This window comes from Scyliorhinus torazame, chromosome 2, assembly GCF_047496885.1.
Source record: "Scyliorhinus torazame isolate Kashiwa2021f chromosome 2, sScyTor2.1, whole genome shotgun sequence".
Taxonomy (NCBI): domain Eukaryota; kingdom Metazoa; phylum Chordata; class Chondrichthyes; order Carcharhiniformes; family Scyliorhinidae; genus Scyliorhinus; species Scyliorhinus torazame.
In genome coordinates this window covers 266,325,207-266,344,464 of record NC_092708.1, presented here as the reverse complement: position 1 = coordinate 266,344,464, position 19,258 = coordinate 266,325,207, and the positions used below count along the sequence as shown (strand labels likewise).

The following is a 19,258-nucleotide window of genomic DNA, read 5'->3' as shown; positions in this document are numbered from 1 at the left end:
GAGCTGCGGAGAGTGGTGGATGTCAACAGAGGACGCCGAGCAAAGCTCGAGGACTTGGAGAACCGCTCGAGACGGCACAATCTGAGAATTGTGGGCTTGCCCGAAGGGACAGAGGGCCCAAGGCCAACAGAGTACTTCGCTAAGAAGTTGGCGGAGCTCATGGGGGAGGGTGAGAACTCCTCCCAGTACGAGCTGGACCGAGCTCATCGGTCATTAAGGCCGAAGCCCAAGGTGAATGAACCACCAAGAACAGTAATTATCTGCTTCCATAAGTACTGCATGAAGGAGGAGGTATTAAGCAGGGCAAAGCAGAAGCACGAGGTGGAGTGGGACGGTGCTGGAGTTCTGATCTATCAGGACTTGACGGTGGAGTTGGCAAAAAGACGAGTGGCTTTCGGGCGAGTGAAGGCGGCACTGTACAAAAAGGGGGTGCGATTTGGTATGGTATACCCGGCGAAGCTGAGGGTAACGTATAACGCCAAAGATTTCGAGACAGTGGAGGCGGCTGAGGCGTTCGTGAGGGCGCAAGGCTTGGGACAGACGTGAGGAGCGGAGCTGGAAGAGATACTGTGGACTGTGATTGGGGAGCTGGAAAATGTATAAATGTCATAACTTTCTTTTTACTGATGTGCATTGTAATTTACTTCTCTTCACATTGTTACAGAGTTCAAGTTATTGGTTGGGTTGATTGGCATTCTGTGTTGCGACGGTAATATCTTATTTTAGTGAATTGTATGGGTTTGATTGTTATTTTTGTTTTTTCGTTCTCTGGGACTGGGTGGGAGGGGACAGTGTATCTTGGCGGGGGGAGCCACCCGTGCTAGCTAACTAAAGTCGGCTAGTGAACGGAGGTGAGATGAGAGGAAGGCTGCGGACATTGGAGCCTGGTTAGCAGGTTTCGATGGGCCTACGAGGCGAGCGAGGGAGGGGGGGGGATTGATGCTGGGAGATGATTTTTCAAGAGGAAATGTGGGGGGGGGGGGGGGGGGGGGGGGGGGGGAGAGAGAGAAGGGGTTCGATGTTAATAATGGATAGGGGCGGGACAGGGCCCTGTGGTATGATGATGGTGGATAAGAAGGGGGGGGGTGAGAGACCCCCAGTTAGGATAGTCACGTGGAATGTGAGGAGATTAGGAGGTCCGGTCAAGAGCGCTTGCGCATCTTAAAAGTTTGAAAGCCGATGTAGCAATGCTGCAGGAGACTCATTTGACGGTGAAAGACCAGGTGAGACTTAAAAAGGGCTGGGTTAGTCAGGTGTTTCACTCTGGACTTGACGGAAGGCTCGAGAGGTAGCGGTAATGGTCAGCAAAAGAGTACGCTTCCAGGTGGAGAAGGTGGTGGCAGATCAGGGGGTAGATATGTGATTGTGACAGGGGCGCTGGAGGGGAGGTTAGTGGCGCTGTTAAGTGTATATGGCCCCAATTGGGACAATGTGGGATTCGCAAAGAAGGTGTTTGGGGCCATCCCCGACTTGGACACACACAAACTGATAGTGGGGGGGGGACTGGAACTTGGTGCAGGAGCCAAGGTTGGAAAGGTCACGGCCACGCTCGCGGGGGGGGGGGGGCGAAGGCGTTAGCTGGGCTGATGGTGGAAATGGGAGGGGTGGACCCTTGGAGGTTTCTGCACCCGAGAGGACGGGAGTACTCGTTTTTCTCAGCAGTCCATAAGGTATATTCGCAGATCGACTTTTTTGTGGTGGGGAAGGCTTTGCTGGCTGGGGTTAAGGGGTCGGAATACTCGGCAATTGCAGTGTCAGATCATGCTCTGCATTGGGTGGGTATGGTGCTGGAGAAGGGGGCAGCGAAGAGGCTGGGATGGAAATTAATTGCGGGACCAAGTATTCTGTGACAAAATTGAAAAGGAAATTAAGGAATATGTAGGTTTCAACTGTACGGGTGAGGTGTCGAAGGCGGTTGTCTGGGAGGCTCTAAAGGCGGTGGTGGGGGGGGGGGGGTGATTTTGTTTACGGCCAGGGTAGACAAAGAGGAGCCTCTCGAAAGAGGAGAGGTTGGAGCAGTAGAGGGTAATAGATGAGATGTTGGAGGTAGATAGGAGTTATGCAGCGGATGGGGACCCAGCAAAGCTGGAAAAGAGGAAGGAACTACAGGCGAGCTTTGACCGACTATCTACCAGGAAGGCAGTGCGCCAACTGAGGCGAGCAAGGGGTGCAGTTTACAAACATGGAGACAAGGTATGTTAGCAGGTCAGCTCCGGAGGGAAGCAGCGGCAAAGAAAATTGTTCAGGTGAGGGATAGGGCAGGGAAGTTGGTGGTGGCTCCGGACCTGATTAATAAGGTTTTTGAGGAATTTTATGAGAGGTTGTACAGGTCAGAGCCACCTGGGGGAGACCGTGAGATGCAGGAATTTCTAGATGGGTTGGAGTACCCGAGGTTAGGGGAGGGGGACAGGGCTACATTAGAAGGAACGATAGTGGAGCAGGAGATAAAGGATGCGATTGGGAGGATGCAGTCGGGGAAGGTGGCAGGGCCGGATGGGTTTCCGGTGGATTATTATAAAAAATTCAAGGATAATCTAGCACCCCTGATGGTGGGGATGTTTGAAGAGGCGATAGGGAAGGGGGTGTTGCCACAATCTTTGGAGCGGGCATCGATTTCCCTGTTGCTGAAAAAAAGACAAGGATCTGACGGAGTGTGGGTCGTATAGGCCCATATCACTTCTGAATGTGGACGCAAAGGTATTGGCGAAGGTAGTGGGGGTAGACTGGAGTGCCTCCTGAAGGTGATAGGTGAAGATCAGACGGAGTTCGTGAAAGGGAGGCAGCTCTTTTCAAACATTAGAAGGGTATTGAACGTCGTTATGGCACTGGCAGAGGGGAAGGAAACAGAGGTGGTTGTGGCATTGGACGCTGAGGCGTTCGACCGGGTAGAATGAGGGTACTTGATGGCAGTTCTGGAACGGTTTGGGATTGGACCAAGATTTGTGAACTGGGTAAAGCTATTATATAAGGTGCCGAGGGCGAGTGTCCGCACAAAAAACATCAGCTCGATATACTTTTCTCTCCACCGTGGGACTAGGAAGGGATGTCCGATGTCCCCCCTGCCGTTGGCCATCGCATTAAGAGGTTCGGGGGTATGGAAAGGAATAGTGCGGGGGGGAATAGAGCATAGGGTGTCCTTTTATGCCGATGACTTGCTGTTATACGTGTCGGAATCGAGTGTGTCGATAGGGGGAATATTGGAGCTGCTTCGAGTGTTTGGGTCTTTCTCGGAATACAAACTAAATCTCGACAAGAGTGAGTATTTTGTGGTGTCTCGGCCAAGGGTGGGGGCAGGGGTGGGGGGTTTGCCATTCCGTCGGGCAGGGACTCACTTTAGGTACCTGGGGGTGCAGGTTGCCCGAGAGTGGGGGAGGGGGGGCTCCACAGGTACAACATTTCTAGTTTGGTGGGGAGAGTGAAAGCTGATCTGGCAAGGTGGGACAGCCTCCCTCTGACACTGGCGGGTCGGGTACAGGCGGTTAAAATGAACGTGTTGCCGCGATTTCTGTTTCTTTTTCAATGCCTGCCGATTTTCCTGCCAAAGGCTTTTTTCAGAGAGATTGAGGGAAGGATAACGTCGTTCATATGGGGAGGGAAGGTGGCCAGAGTTAGAAAGGTGCTACTACAGGGAGCAGGAGCAATAGGAAAGGAGCAGTCACCTTGTTAGGAGTTTTCTATAGGCCCCCCAGTAGTAGCAGAGATGTGGAGGAACAGATTGGGAAACAGATTTTGGAAAGGTGCAGAAGTCACAGGGTAGTTAGTCATGGGTGACTTTAACTTCCCGAATATTGAGTGGAAACTCTTTAGATCAAATAGTTTGGATGGGGTGGTGTTTGTGCAGTGTGTCCAGGAAGCTTTTCTAACACAGTATGTAGATTGTCCGACCAGAGGAGGGGCAATATTGGATTTAGTACTTGGTAATGAACCAGGGCAAGTGATATATTTGTTAGTGGGGGAGCATTTTGGAGATAGTGACCACAATTCTGTGACTTTCACTTTAGTAATGGAGAGGGATAGGTACGTGCAACAGGGCAAGGTTTACAATTGGGGGAAGGGTAAATACGATGTTGTCAGACAAGAATTGAAGTGCATAAGTTGGGAACATAGGCTGGCAGGGAAGGACACAAGTGAAATGTGGAACTTGTTCAAGGAACAGGTGCTACGTGTCCTTGATATGTATGTCCCTGTCAGGCAGGGAAGAGATGGTCGAGTGAGGGAACCATGGTTGACAAGAGAGGTTGAATGTCTTGCTAAGAGGAAAAAGGAGACTTATGTAAGGCTGAGGAAACAAGGTTCAGACAGGGCATTGGAGGGATACAAGATAGCCAGGAGGGAACTGAAGAAAGGGATTAGGAGAGCTAAGAGAGGGCATGAGCAATCTTTGGCGGGTAGGATCAAGGAAAACCCCAAGGCCTTTTACACATATGTGAGAAATATGAAAATGACTAGAGCGAGGGTAGGTCCGATCAAGGACAGTAGCGGGAGATTGTGTATTGAGTCTGAAGAGATAGGAGAGGTCTTGAACGAGTACTTTTCTTCTGTATTTACAAATGAGAGGGGCGATATTGTTGGAGAGGACAGTGTGAAACAGATTGGTAAGCTCGAGGAAATACTTGTTAGGAAGGAAGATGTGTTGGGCATTTTGAAAAACTTGAGGATAGACAAGTCCCCCGGGCCTGACGGGATATATCCAAGGATTCTATGGGAAGCAAGAGATGAAATTGCAGAGCCGTTGGCAATGATCTTTTCGTCCTCACTGTCAACAGGGGTGGTACCAGGGGATTGGAGAGTGGCGAATGTCGTGCCCCTGTTCAAAAAAGGGACTAGGGATAACCCTGGGAATTACAGGCCAGTTAGTCTTACTTCGGTGGTAGGCAAAGTAATGGAAAGGGTACTGAAGGATAGGATTTCTGAGCATCTGGAAAGACACTGCTTGATTAGGGATAGTCAGCACGGATTTGTGAGGGGTAGGTCTTGCCTTACAAGTCTTCTTGAATTCTTTGAGGAGGTAACCAAGCATGTGGATGAAGGTAAAGCAGTGGATGTAGTGTACATGGATTTTAGTAAAGCATTTGATAAGGTTCCCCATGGTAGGCTTATGCAGAAAGTAAGGAGGCATGGGATAGTGGGAAATTTGGCCAGTTGGATAACGAACTGGCTAACCGATAGAAGTCAGAGAGTGGTGGTGGATGGCAAATATTCAGCCTGGATCCCAGTTACCAGTGGCGTACCACAGGGATCAGTTCTGGGTCCTCTGCTGTTTGTGATTTTCATTAATGACTTGGATGAGGGAGTTGAAGGGTGGGTCAGTAAATTTGCAGACGATACGAAGATTGGTGGAGTTGTGGATAGTAAGGAGGGCTGTTGTCGGTTGCAAAGAGACATAGATAGGATGCAGAGCTGGGCTGAGAAGTGGCAGATGGAGTTTAACCCTGAAAAGTGTGAGGTTGTCCATTTTGGAAGGACAAATATGAATGCGGAATACAGGGTTAACGGTAGAGTTCTTGGCAATGTGGAGGAGCAGAGAGATCTTGGGGTCTATGTTCATACATCTTTGAAAGTTGCCACTCAAGTGGATAGAGCTGTGAAGAAGGCCTATGGTGTGCTCGCGTTCATTAACAGAGGGATTGAATTTAAGAGCGGTGAGGTGATGATGCAGCTGTACAAAACCTTGGTACGGCCACATTTGGAGTACTGTGTACAGTTCTGGTCGCCTCATTTTAGGAAGGATGTGGAAGCTTTGGAAAAGGTGCAAAGATTTACCAGGATGTTGCCTGGAATGGAGAGTAGGTCTTACGAGGAAAGGTTGAGGGTGCTAGGCCTTTTCTCATTAGAACGGAGAAGGATGAGGGGCGACTTGATAGAGGTTTATAAGATGATCAGGGGAATAGATAGAGTAGACAGTCAGAGACTTTTTCCCCGGGTGGAACAAACCATTACAAGGGGACATAAATTTAAGGTGAAAGGTGGAAGATATAGGAGGGATATCAGAGGTAGGTTCTTTAACCAGAGAGTAGTGGGGGCATGGAATGCACTGCCTGTGGAAGTAGTTGAGTCGGAAACATTAGGGACCTTCAAGCAGCTATTGGATAGGTACATGGATTACGGTAAAATGATATAGTGTAGATTTATTTGTTCTTAAGGGCAGCACGGTAGCATTGTGGATAGCACAATTGCTTCACAGCTCCAGAGTCCCAGGTTCGATTCCGGCTTGGGTCACTGTCTGTGCGGAGTCTGCATGTCCTCCCCGTGTCTGCGTGGGTTTCCTCCGGGTGCTCCGGTTTCCTCCCACAGTCCAAAGATGTGCAGGTTAGGTGAATTGGCCAATGATATTGGCCCTTAATGTCCAAAATTGCCCTTGGTGTTGGGTGGAGGTGTTGAGTTTGGGTAGGGTGCTCTTTCCAAGAGCCGGTGCAGACTCAAAGGGCCGAATGGCCTCCTTCTGCACTGTAAATTCAATGATAATCTATGATTAATCTAGGACAAAGGTTCGGCACAACATCGTGGGCCGAAGGGCCTGTTCTGTGCTGTATTTTCTATGTTCTACAGAGGGGAAGGCAGGCAGGGGGTTTGGGTCTTCCGAACCTGATGTATTACTACTGGGCGGCGAATGTGGAGAAGTTGCGGAGCTGGGTCAGAGGGGTTGATTCCCAGTGGGTCAGAATGGAGGAGAATTTGTGCAGGGGGTCGGGATCGAAAGCACGAGCAACAGCGCCGCTCCCGATAGCCCCGGGGAAGTACTCAGGGAGTCATGTAATAATAGCTTCATTGAGAATTTGGAGGCAGTTTCACCAACACTTCGGATTGGGGGCAGGGTCAAAGGAAATGCTGATTCAGGGGAAACCACAGATTTGAGCCAGGGAGGTGGGATGGAAATTTTCAGAACTGGGAGGAGAAGGGGGTTAAGACACTGAAAGATTTGTTTCTTAGGGGTCGGTTTGCAGGATTGAAGGAGCTGGAAGCGAAGAATGGGCCGGAGCAGGGGGAAATGTTTATATACATGCAGGTTTGAGATTTTGCCAGGAAGGTGATACAGAACTTCCCAGAGGAGCTGGTCTCCACATTGCTGGAGGAGGTGATGACGACAGGGGGACTGGAGAAGGAGGTAGTGTCAGCGGTTTATGGAGCTATTTTGGAAGAGGAGAAGGCACCGCTGGAAATGATCAAAGCAAAGTGGGAGGAAGAGTTTGGAGAGGATATGGAGGAGGGGTTCTGGTGTGAGGTGCCCCAGAGAGTGAATGCCTCCACTGGGAAGTTCTGTATCACCTTTCTGGCAAAATCTCAAGGTCATAAGGTGCAGAGTAAAAGATATTTAAATCCTCAGTCACAAAAACATACAAGTTTAGGAACGGGTTGCGACAATGGTGAGATACTATTATGCATCATCCTTGCATATATGCCAAACTGAAGATTCATCTCACAAACTTTCCACTTGAGCAGTTCAATGGTGAAATTCACCTCTGTCATGGAAGCAACAATACAAGTATCTGTGGAGAGAACAGCTAATTTGTCAATCATTACAGCACTTATATGGCTGTGAACAGGTAGTTGGGCATTAAACTCCGCTTCCCAGAGATTAAGACAAGGACCTTTTCTTAAATCATTCAATAAACCAACTCAACTTCCAGAAGCAAGAAGACATGATGCATGCAGCAATGACTTCCCCAGGGCAGCAAAAACCTGTTCTACTTACATATTCTCTCAAAAACACTTTAAGAGCAAAGGAGGACTAGGCTACACTGATGGCCCTGAGAGTTTGAACACAAGCCCATGCTGATAACAGCCATTTCATTTCATGGAGCCCTCATTTGGGCAGTACATAATGAACCACCTTCTTCCACCTCCCACATCCCCCTCTGTTAAGTACAATGTAAAGGTCACAGGGAAAGCACAATCATATATGTCACTGATGCTAAAAAGAACTATCTTGAGCTTACACAGAGAGCAGTCATTTTAATTACACACTAGAAGTCTACTGGTAAGGTTTCATAGTTCCAACATAATTTCCCACGACTGCCCAAATTTGCCAGCTTGATAATTCTTATGCTGTGGACTTAAGTTTGAACCTCTGGCCAACTCAAATCTCTCCTTCAGAATCCACTCCCACATTAACAACATCACGCTCTTACATGTTCACTCAGCCCTGCCTGGCCAGACTCAACTGTCTTTCTATCAAACCGTCTTCAATTCATAAACCAGCCCGGTCATACCTCAATAACGGACCTATGGGAGATGCTGTTGTGTTGGGGATATCGCAAGTTCTCCAAAACAGTTTTATTTGAAAGTCATTAATGCACCAGTTTAAATGCTCATCATATATTTTGGTGCCACACATCAGACAAAAATCTGTGCGAAACAACCACATAAGAATCTCGCTGCTTGCGACAGTTGTGCAAGATTCTAGCAAATGTTCGCTCAACAGACTAGTAAACCACATAGCAAAGTGTATTCAAGTCAAAGTGGGTTCAGGAAAGAATGAGGTACTTGCAGCATGATCTGTACCCTTCAGAAAATACAAGAGAAATACAACAAACAACAGATGGGATTCTACTGTGCCTATGTTGACGTGACAAAAGTCTTTGACACAGTAAAGAGAGAGGCCTTGTGAAAGGTCTTAGTCAAACTTGGATGTCTAGATAAAACTATAAATCTGATACATCAATTCCACAATGATGGCCAGAGTCACTGACTGTGGTGAATACACTGACCCCTTTGATGTAGCAAGTAGTGAAGCAGAGGTGCGTCATGGCCTCTGCGCTCTTCAGTATATAGTTTGCTGCCACACTTTCTGGGCATTTATTGAAATGTTGATGGAATGCAAATTCACTTCAGAACAGCTGGCAATCTCTTTAACTCACGCTGATTGAACTCCTTAGCTAAGGTATCATACATTTGTTGTTTCCAGATTGTGACCTCCTGTCACATTGTGAGCATGGCATTCAACAGATCATTGCTTATTTTTCAAAGTCAGCTGACAACTACGGACTAACCATCAGCTTGACGACAGAGATATTCCACCAGCCACCACCAAATTCTGACTATATCCCACCTACTACAACTATCAATGACAACCCAGAAGGCTGTCGACAACTTCACCTGTATTGGAGGCACAATCTCTAGAAACGTGTGCATTGACCGAGATGACAAATAGAATTGCCAGAGCAGGCACAGCATTTGCCTATTAATGCAAGGAACTGTGCAGGAAATGAGGTATCAAACCTGCAACAAAACTTGTTGTGGTAATACCTACCCTCCCATAGGCCCACGGGACGTTGACTATTGACTCCACACGGGTTAAGCAGCTGGAGAGGTCCTACAGGAGATGTGTTCGGAATATCCTGGGCATCAAATGCATGGACAAAGTGCCCATCACTGAGATACTTCAAAGAGCAGAAATATCTAGAATTGAATCTAATATTGCTTGTATTTAATGTTAAACTGTAGGTTTTGTTTCAATTAAAAGTCTTATCCAGGGATCTAAGCAGGAAGATAGAAGCTATCCACTAGCACCAGCTGAAATAGTTAATTAAGGTAACTCGCTTGAACTGATCTTGTTCCACATTGATTCAGCTGCTACGTTTGTTCAAAAAATATAAATTCAGCCATTCTCTGTGCAACCAACACTAGAGTACGACTCAACTGACTGAGAGGTCAGTTGGTGAGGAGAGAAGGGAAGTACTCCTTTGCATTTTCTAAATTTTTCACCCTGTAGGAATTGGTTCTTGCTCTTAAACTTAAATAAGGGCAATTATGAGGGAATGAAAACTGAGCTAACTAATGTGAATGGGCAAATGAGATAATGGGATAGGTTCATATAGATGCCATGGCAGATGTTTAAAATGATATTTCACGGCAGCATGGGTATGCAGTGGTTAACACTGCAGTCTCACGGCACCGAGGTCCCAGGTTTGATCCCGGCTTTGGGTCACTGTCCGTGCGGAATTTGCACATTCTCCCCTTGTTTGCGTGGGTTTCGCCCCCACAGCCCAAAGATGTGCAGGGTAGGTGGATTGGCCACGCTTAATTGTCCCTTAATTGGAAAAAATGAATTGGGTACTCATTTTTTAAAAAAAAATAGATAAAAAGGATATTTTACAATACACAACATAAATACATTCCAATGAAAAAGAAAAATGTCATGGAGAGGGCCCACCACCTGTGGTTAATTAAAAGTTAAAGATAGAATGAAACTTGAAGAAAAGGCATACAATTGCATAAAGTTGAATGGTGGTCAGAATATTGGACAGAATATAAAGAACAGCAAAGAATGACAAAAAGATTATTAAGGAGGGAAAAATTAGAGTATGAGAGAAAGATAAAGACGAATCGCAAGAGTTATTTAATTAAGGAAAGGATTAACAAAGTGAGCATTGGTCCTGTAGAAGGTGCGTCTGGGTGCAGGTCAGTTGATTCCGTTAATATTAGGCATGTTCAATGATTCCTTGTCCCTGGGTCTGTTGCCCGTTATACTTACACAGACTTCTATTTCTCTAATCCTGATGAAGGACAAGGACCATACAGAATGTGGGTCATATCGACCCATATCACTTTTAAACGTGAACATTAAATTACTTGCCACGTGTTGGAGCTACGATTGGAGCCCTGACTCCTAGAGGTGATTCAGAAGACTAGTCAAGCTTCGTTAAGGGTCAGCAATATACATCGGCTGTTAAATATCGTTCTTTTCCCCTCTCACGTGCCTGAGCCAGAGGGGCCGAAAAAGCGTTTGATAGGGTGGAGTGAGGATATCTTTGAAATCCTTGGGAGGTCTTGTTTGGGGCAAAAGTTCATATCTTCGGTTTGATTATTGTGTAGGGCCCCCACAGCTAGTGTCTGCACTAATGCCTCAAAGTTTTTTTTTTTGTGAACAGGGGTATGAGGCAGGGATGTCCACTGTCTCCACTTCTATTCTATTCAATCTTAGCAATTGAACCAATGGCCATAGAATTGAGATCTTCCGATAGATGGAAGGGGATAAGTAGGGGAGGGAGGGAGTATAGGGTGTCCGTGTACACCGATAATCTGCTTCTTTATATTCCTGACCCGGTCTTCATTCTGGATGAGATAATGATGCTACTTCGAGGATTTGGCTCCTTCTCTGGGTATAAGTTGAATTGGGATAAGGGCAAATACTTTCCAGTCAATCCCCCAGGGAGGGGAGTCAAACTAGGGATGGTACCTGCCCACGATTGGGCCTCACTTCATAAATTGAATTATGCTAATCTGGTGAAGGGGGTCAAATCTGACTTGCAAAAGTGGGATAATCCTGCCCATGGCTGGTAGGTTTCAGACTATTAAAATGAATGTCCTCCCAAGGTACTTTTTTCAATGTCTCCCCACTTTTCTGTTAGAGGGAACAGTGCTCTTTTATTTGAGCGGGCAAAACCCCAACGATCATAATAATTTCTCCAGATTGATAGACAGTCAGATGGGTTAGCTTTACCCAATTTGTTATTTTATTATTGCGCTGCCAATATTGAGAAAGTGTTGAGGTGGCTTAGTGATCAAAGTTCCATACGGGGGCGAGTGGAGGCATGTTCTTGTAGCGGCACTAGTTTGGGTGCCTTAGTAACGGCCTTGTTTCCATTCTCTCCTGTGAGGTTCACTTTGAATCCGGTGGTGGTGTCCATCCGGAGGATCTGGAAGCAATTCGGGCATTAAAAATCAAGCTTCATGCTCTTTGTGGTCTCTATGTGCAGGTGAGTTTAGATTTGACGCTTCGGTCATGGGAGGGTAAGGGTCTGGAAAGGTTTGGGGCCTTATTGTGAAGGGACGGTTTGCCAGTTGAACAGCTGTCAGTAACATTTCAGCTCCCAGCGACCAATTTGTTTAGTTACTTCCAGATTCGTGACTTTTTGCAGAAGACTTTTCCTTCATTTCTCCTGACACCGCCATCCTCCTTGTTGTAGAGGATTTTATCTTTGGCCATGTGTGGGGGGGGGGATATTTTGGGTATCTATGGCCAGATACTATCAGTGGAATCAGCCCCATTTGACCAGGTGAAGATAAAGTCGGAGGGTGAATTGGGTCCTATTCTGGATGAGATGGTGTGGAGTGAGGCTCGTCACAAGGCAAACTCTACGTCCTCCTACGCTCGGCTCAGTTTGGTCCAGTTCAAGGTGGTACATAGGGCTCATTTGACCAAGGCGAGGATGAGTGCATTTTCTTCGGGGGGGGGTTGACAGTTGTGAACTGTGTTCTCGGGGGCCGGCTAATCATATTCATATGTTCTGGTCACGTCCAAAGTTGTTACGTTTTTGGACCACCTTCTTTAATGCCACGTCAAAGATCCTTAGTGTCAAACTGGAGCCTTGTCCACTGGTGGCCATTTTCGGGGGAACAGATGGGAGCGAAGGCAGATGTCCTCGCCTGTTCCTCATTAATAGCCCAGAGGAGAGTCCTGCTTGGGTGACTTCATGGAATTTTTGCATTTGGAGAAAATCAAGTGCACCATTAGGGGGTCGGTAGAGGGGTTCTACCTGAGATGGCAGCCATTCATTTCCTTTTAAAGAGTTAGTCACCGTCAGTTGGGGGGGGGTTGGCTATGTTCTTATCAGTTGAGTGTGTTCCTTTTATATTGTAATTTGTACCATCTGTTTCATATTCTGTTATATTGTTATAAATGAAAGTTTTCAAGAATTTTTTTTTTTAATGTGCATCTGAGGAATTCACAATGGAAAGTAGGGAGATGGTGGATAAACTGAACAGGTATTTTGCATCAGTCTTCACTATAGAGGATACAAACAAGATTCCAGAAATTGCTATAAATCAGGAAATGGAAGGGAAGGAGGAACTCAGAAAATGTACAATCACCAGGGAAGTGCTACTGAACAAATAGTTAGGGCCATACTGACAAACACCCAGGACCTTATGGACTTCATTTTAGGGGTCTTCGAAGAAGTGGCTAATTAAATAGTTGGTGCATTGGTATTCATTTTCCAAAATTCCCTAGATTCAGGGAAGATTCCATTAGATTAGAACGTAGCAAATGTAATTCCTTTATTCAAAAAGGGAGACAGAAAGTGGGAAATCACATGTCTGTTAGCCCAACTTCCGTCATAGGGATAATGTTAAAAGTTATCTGTCATAGGGAAAATGTTAGAAACTAATATTACAGATTTTATAGCCGATCACTTTAACTTGTGCTGTGGATAAAGGGGAACCAGCGGACATACTGTACGTCGATTTCTAGAAGGCATTTGATAAAGTGCCACATCGAAGGCTATTGCGGAAAATAGAATTGCATGGTGTAGGGGTAACATGTTGGCATAGATTGAAAATTGGCTCACAGAATGACTTGGCATAAATGGCAGATGGAACAAGTGGTCTGCCACATGGATCAATGCTGTGGCCTCAACATTTAAAAAATTGTAACAATGAATTATATTAATGACTTGGGTGAAGATATGGTTTGTGAAATTTGCTAATGACACAAAGATAGGTAGGAAAGTAAGTTATGAAGAAAACACAAGGGGGCTACAAAGGGACATGGACGAGTTAAGTGAGTGGGCAAAGAAATATATGGCAAATGGAGTATTGGGTATAATGTGGGAAAATGTGAAATGGTCCATTTTGGCAGGAAAATAAAATTATCTAAATGGTGAGAGATTACAGAGCTCAGAAGAATCTGGATGTCCCAGTCCACAAATCACAAAAGGATAGTATGCAGGTAATTAGGAAAGCCAACAGAATGTTGTCGTAAAGGAATTGATTACAATAGAATGTTATTGTAAAGGGAATTGATTACCAAAGTAGGGACCGATTAGAGGAGAAATATTTTCACCCAGAGGATGATAGGAATCTGGAACTCACTGCCCGACTGAGTGTTAGAGGCAGAAACCTTTGTCTCACATAACAAATAAGCATTCAAGTGTCACAACCTACAAGGCTATGACCAAGAGCTGGAATCATAGAATTTACAGCGCTGAAGGAGGCCATTCGGCCTATCGGTCCTTGGAAAGAGCACCCCACCCAAGCCCACACCTCCATCCCATCCCCGTAACCCCAGCCCAACCTTTGTTTGTTTTGGACACCAAGGGCAATTTAGCATGGCCAATCCACCTAACCTGCACATCTTTGGACTGTGGGAGGAAACTCACGTAGACACGGGGAGAACGTGCAGACTTCGCACAGACAGTGACCCAAGCCAGGAATCGAACCTGGCACCCTGGAGCTGTGAAGCAACTGTGCTAGCGTGCTGGAAAGTGGGATTCAGTCAAATAGCTCTTTTTCTTTGGTCAGAACTGACTTGGACCAAATGGCCTCCTTCAGTGCCATAAAACATGGTCTGGGTTGGTTACCTAAATGTGCATGTCTATAACTGAGTGTGGCACTGTAGCAGTACTGGTAGGAAGATAAAGTCGCCATAGCCCCAGATGACCATAGGCTGCTTTCCCATCTGAGGGAGAGAGCTGTCTGGTGGTGATTTAACTTAAGCATCACCACACCTTGGGCGAGGGGCAAGATTGAGAGGATTGCTACGGGAATTGAACCCGCCTTGGTGTGTTTTGCATCACGAAACAGCTGTCCAGCCAAGTGAGCTAAAAGAGGTGGGAATGGTTGTTGATTGCATAATGTTCAGCTTCATTCTCAACTCAGATACTAAAACAGTTGGTGTCCATATGCAGAAAGCCCTGTGGCAAGTGACATTCACACCACACAACTACCAGGCAGTGACCACCTTCAACAAGAGAGAATCTAACCATCTCCCCTTGACATTCAATGGCAATACCATCGCTAAATCCCTCATTATCATCCTGGAGACCTCACCTCCCAACTCCCCAAAGCCTGCCTACCACCTATATGCACATGTCAGGAGTGTGATGGAATACTCTCCACTTGTCTGGATGAATGCAGCTCCTACAGCTGTCAGGAACCCAACACCAGACAGGACAAAGCAGTCCATATGATTAACACCTCATCCATTACCTTAAACATTCACTCCATCAGAGATGCAGTGGTAGCTGTGTGAATCATCCACAAGATGTACAAGCAGTAACTCACCAAAACCCATTCAACAGCACCTTCTAAACCTGCAACCTCTACCACCTGGAAGTACAAGAATAGGAAACAACATCAGCTGCATGTTTCTCTCAAAGGCTCACACCATCCCGAGCCTGAACTTTATTGCTGTTCCTTCACTATATTTGAATCAAAAACTATCTAACAGCACTGCCTGTACACCTGCACTACACAGACTGCAGCGGTTCAAGTGGTGGCTTACCACCATCTTCACAAGAGCAATTAGGGCTGGGCAACAAATGCTGGCCTTGCCAGCAACACCCATATCCAATTAAAACATTTTTTAAAAAATTTTTGATTCTATGTGCCTTCAAAATCCTGCTCTCAGTTCACTTTTTGGATAAATATTCAATAAATAGCCAGGTTTTGATTTTATGGTACCAAAATGAGATATGACACAGCAATATTTTCAGATCTAAAAAAAATGCCCTCATACTCAAGGCCTCAGTTTCCCACTATAAACTTCGAAGTTTATATTGGAACACTTCCTCAGAAGTAAATAGAACCTGTTTCACAATTACACCAAGTGACTGAATAAAACATGCACTAGGGAAATAATACACGGTAACAAATTTAGATGAATTAATTGAGAGCTCGAATCAGAAAGCATTGCATTATATGTACGGGAGAGGTCATTCTGTCATGTCATAAGATAGTACATCAGACTATAGCCAAATTTCTTAAACTAAGTTTACACCTCCACAAATGCATGATGGGCAAGTTCCTATGACCTACAAACATCAAGTAACACCCTCAAGGGAATAAATTATACTCTGTAGTTTATTTCTACATAACGTCAGATCCAAGACAGGTAAACAAGGTGGTTGAGAGGCTAAGCTAGAACTGAACCAAACATAGTTAAGCCATAGCTAGAGCTCCGTTCTGGTCATCACAGGTCAAGAAGAATGCAATTGTACGAGACAGAGGAGATTAAAAATGATGTTGCCAGGATTGGATAATTTTGGGTGAGGAAAGACAGGATAGGTTTGGAAGTTTTCTGGCACAGAGGAGGCTGAGTGGAGAGTTAATTGTGATATATAAAATTGAGGGGATGGTAACCACATAAACCCTTTTCTCAAGGTCAATGACCTCCAGGGTTCTTCAGGTGTCTGATCGCAGTTGGCCCAGTCTTGGGGAAGTTTCACGTAGGTCATAGGCCTCCTTACGGAATATCCGATAGGTGCATGTGGATTTTGGATAAAGACAGAATTAGGTTTAGAACATAGAACATTGCAGCGCAGTACAGGCCCTTCGGCCCTCAATGTTGCGCCGACCTGTGAAACTACTCCAAAGCCCATCTACACTATTCCCTTATCGTCCATATGTCTATCCAATGACCATTTGGATGTCCTTGGTGTTGGCGAGTCCACTACTGTTGCAGGCAGGGCATTCCACACCCTTACCACTCTGAGTAAAGAACCTACCTCTGACATCTGTCTTATATCCATCTTCCCTCAATTTAAAGCTATGTATGTCCCCTCGTGCTAGACATCACCATCCGAGGAAAAAGGCTCGCACTGTCCACCCTATCCAATCCTCTGATCATCTTGTATGCCTCAATTAAGTCACCTCTTAACCTTCTTCTCTCTAACGAAAACAGCCTCAAGTCCCTCAGACTTTCCTCATAAGATCTTCCCTCCATACCAGGCAACATTCTGGTAAATCTCCTCTGCACCCTTTCCAATGCTTCCACATCCTTCCTATAATGCGGCGACCAGAATTGCACGCAATTCTCCAAATGCAGCTGCACCAGAGTGTAGTATAGCTGCAACATGACCTCATGGCTCCTAAACTCAATCCCTCTACCAATAAAAGCTAACACACCGTACGCCTTCTTAACAACCCGAGTGGCAACTTTCAGGGATCTATGTACATGGACACCGAGATCTCTCTGCTCATCCACACTGCCAAGAATCTTACCCTTAGCCCAGTACTCGGTCTTCCTGTTATTCCTTCCAACTGCTAGTTTGACTGCTAGTACCCAAAGACAACCAGAAGATGACAAATAGAACTGCAATCCTAGCAGAACTAAGTTCCTCAAGACAGCAAAAATATTGGGGACACTGACAGGACAAGTATCTTTGGTTGTATTTGTAACCCAGAGGGCACATTTATTTACTATTCCTGTCATGAGCAGCAGGATAACCATTGTGTACAACATTTTGTTGACTGAACAGGTTGGCTATGTCACCAAATCTTTAAAAAACTATTATCTTTTACCAGATTAAAAGTGTTATAGATTAACCCATGTGCATCAAATGAAAAACCCACATTCTTCTATTTATTTCCATTCAATAAAAATTTGAAAAAAAATTAACACAACGTCCAGTTTCTGGAGGCAACATTTAGACCATCAAGTTCTGTAATCCATTTCAATATTTGTGGATTCAGTTATTTTCAGACACGGTCCTTGGCGTTGATCACAATAAATGTATTGCTGCTATTAATCAATAAATGTTAATATAGTTTTATCCCAGTCTTAAAGTCGCTGAATTTGATGGGGGGGGGGGGGGGGGGGGGGGGGGGACAACTTCAGGTGGCACGTGAAAATGACTTTAGTCCAATATTCTGGCTGTCAGAGCCACCAGGAATAGGCTGCAATTGGAGGTTAAATATCTTGCACATGGATTATAACATCGCTATGATGTGATTTTACTTTTGATAAAGTAATTACTCACCCAAAAAATTAAGCCCCCACCCCACAAAAAAAACCAAACCTCCAAAACCCACCCCGTTTGCAAAGTGAACAGGCCTCCAAGAGAGCAGAAAGAAAAAAGTTGACGGCGGATTAGTACCCGACAATCTGAAATAATCACACTAGGCAATTTGGAGGATGAGGGCAGTGGGAATTGAAGTTTGAAAGGCCGGCTAGGCCCGAGTAGGAAGAGACAGGCGCTGCGCGGAGGGAGGAAGAGGCGGTAAGAGGGGGTGGGGGGGGGTGCCTGGCCCTTTAAGCGGCCCCGATACTCCCGCACTGTGAAGCGGGGCCGGGGGATGAGGGGAACCCGGGAGGCGCTCAGGGTGAGAGGAGAAAGACTCGAGTGAGGAGAAGAATCCGGGCAGGCCTGGATTTTCCTCCCTCCCTCCGCCCCATGGGGCGAAAAAAATTCCTCTCAAGACATCGGGCCAATTCCCATTAAAATAAGCGGCACAAACGCCCGTCCACCTCCTCCCCCCCAACACACACACTCACTCACTTACACTCACTGCCGCTTACCTCGGCTCGCCCCTGCTTCTGCCTCGCCGCGCCGCTCCTCTCCCCGAGCCAAGATGGCGCTTGCTTTGGAGAGGCAGAGGTTGCGATGTCTGACAGAGGGAGCGGGGCGGCCGGTTTCGCAGCCGCTCTGCCTGAGTCCCTCCGAGCGCCGCCGCCGCCGACCGCCATTGCGGCTCTACCCCCGGCCCCCCCAGGCCGAAGCAGCCGAGCGCCGACCAGCTTCTACCCCAGCTCCCGTCCCGGATCAGAGACCCCGCGCCGCCCCTGAGCCCACCACACCGTGCCACTGTGAGGAATGTCAGGCCCCTCTTCCCTGGAGGTCGGTCATTTCAGGCGAACTCGCCCGAGAAAGGGGTGAATTCGGTGGGGAGGAAAGACGGGCCATCGATCAGGTCGATCTTCGACTCTCATGCCTCGATTGACGGAAAGTGCCGAAGTGTGTGTGACGCCGCACGGCTGGACCGAGGGCCGGCCAATCAGGTGCCTGCTTTTTGTTCCTCGTGCGGCTCCGGGAAAGGAGGGGCGGGATGCCAAGGATGGCAGGGGGAGGGGGAATGATCATCTCGCGATATCTCCCGCCCAACGGCCGGCCAGTTTCAAAAAGACAAAGCGCGCGATCAGCTCCCGTTAATCACCGCGGAGCCTGCCGAGGCGCACGTGCTGTAAGTTGCTGGTTGGAATTGGGCGCAGGTGCGGCGATGGACTCTTTGTGGTTCCGAGAGATTCTCAGTAAGCGGGTTAAAGTTACCTTGGTGTGCGGCACTTATTCAGGATGTCTCCGGCATGTGGATGCTGCTACGAAGGCCATCGTATTGGATCAAGGTGAGAACAACGCGTGGAAGGAAGAGAGTTGGATAGTTTGCCTGAGTAGGCACACTGGAGTAAGGGGAGGTTGGGCGGGAGAGAGAAATGAGCTGCTTTACCCCCCCCCCCCCCCCCCCCCCAATCAAAGTCTACATTGTTTTTCTCCGACATCGCCAGTTGCTTTGATGACAGTCAGAAGGTTGGTGGTACATGCAG

The 19,258-nt window shown here is 46.7% G+C and overlaps 2 protein-coding genes across 9 annotated transcripts in view; one reads left to right on the top strand and one right to left on the bottom strand.

Annotated features, from left to right (window-relative positions):
- The window catches only part of ino80 (INO80 complex ATPase subunit), a 415,492-nt gene extending 397,058 nt beyond the window's left edge, over positions 1 to 18,434 (bottom strand). For 3 of the 5 annotated variants that reach the window (XM_072486849.1, XM_072486876.1, XM_072486859.1), the window contains exon 1: positions 18,223 to 18,434. In XM_072486849.1, coding sequence (XP_072342950.1) covers positions 18,223 to 18,406 — 184 coding nt within the window. In that variant the 5' untranslated portion in view covers positions 18,407 to 18,434. Of the gene's footprint in view, positions 1 to 15,003; positions 15,024 to 18,222 lie in introns of those variants that run through there. The other 2 variants (XM_072486885.1, XM_072486867.1) reach the window with 2 other exon arrangements.
- Positions 18,435 to 18,826: 392 nt separating this feature from the next.
- The window catches only part of exd1 (exonuclease 3'-5' domain containing 1), an 86,043-nt gene continuing 85,611 nt past the window's right edge, over positions 18,827 to 19,258 (top strand). For 2 of the 4 annotated variants that reach the window (XR_011937453.1, XM_072486812.1), the window contains exon 1: positions 18,827 to 19,060. Coding sequence is in view for 3 of the 4 variants with exons in the window: in XM_072486812.1 (XP_072342913.1) it covers positions 18,937 to 19,060 (124 nt within the window). In the remaining variant the exon portion in view is untranslated. The remainder of the gene's footprint in view (positions 19,061 to 19,258) is intronic. The other 2 variants (XM_072486835.1, XM_072486826.1) reach the window with 1 other exon arrangement.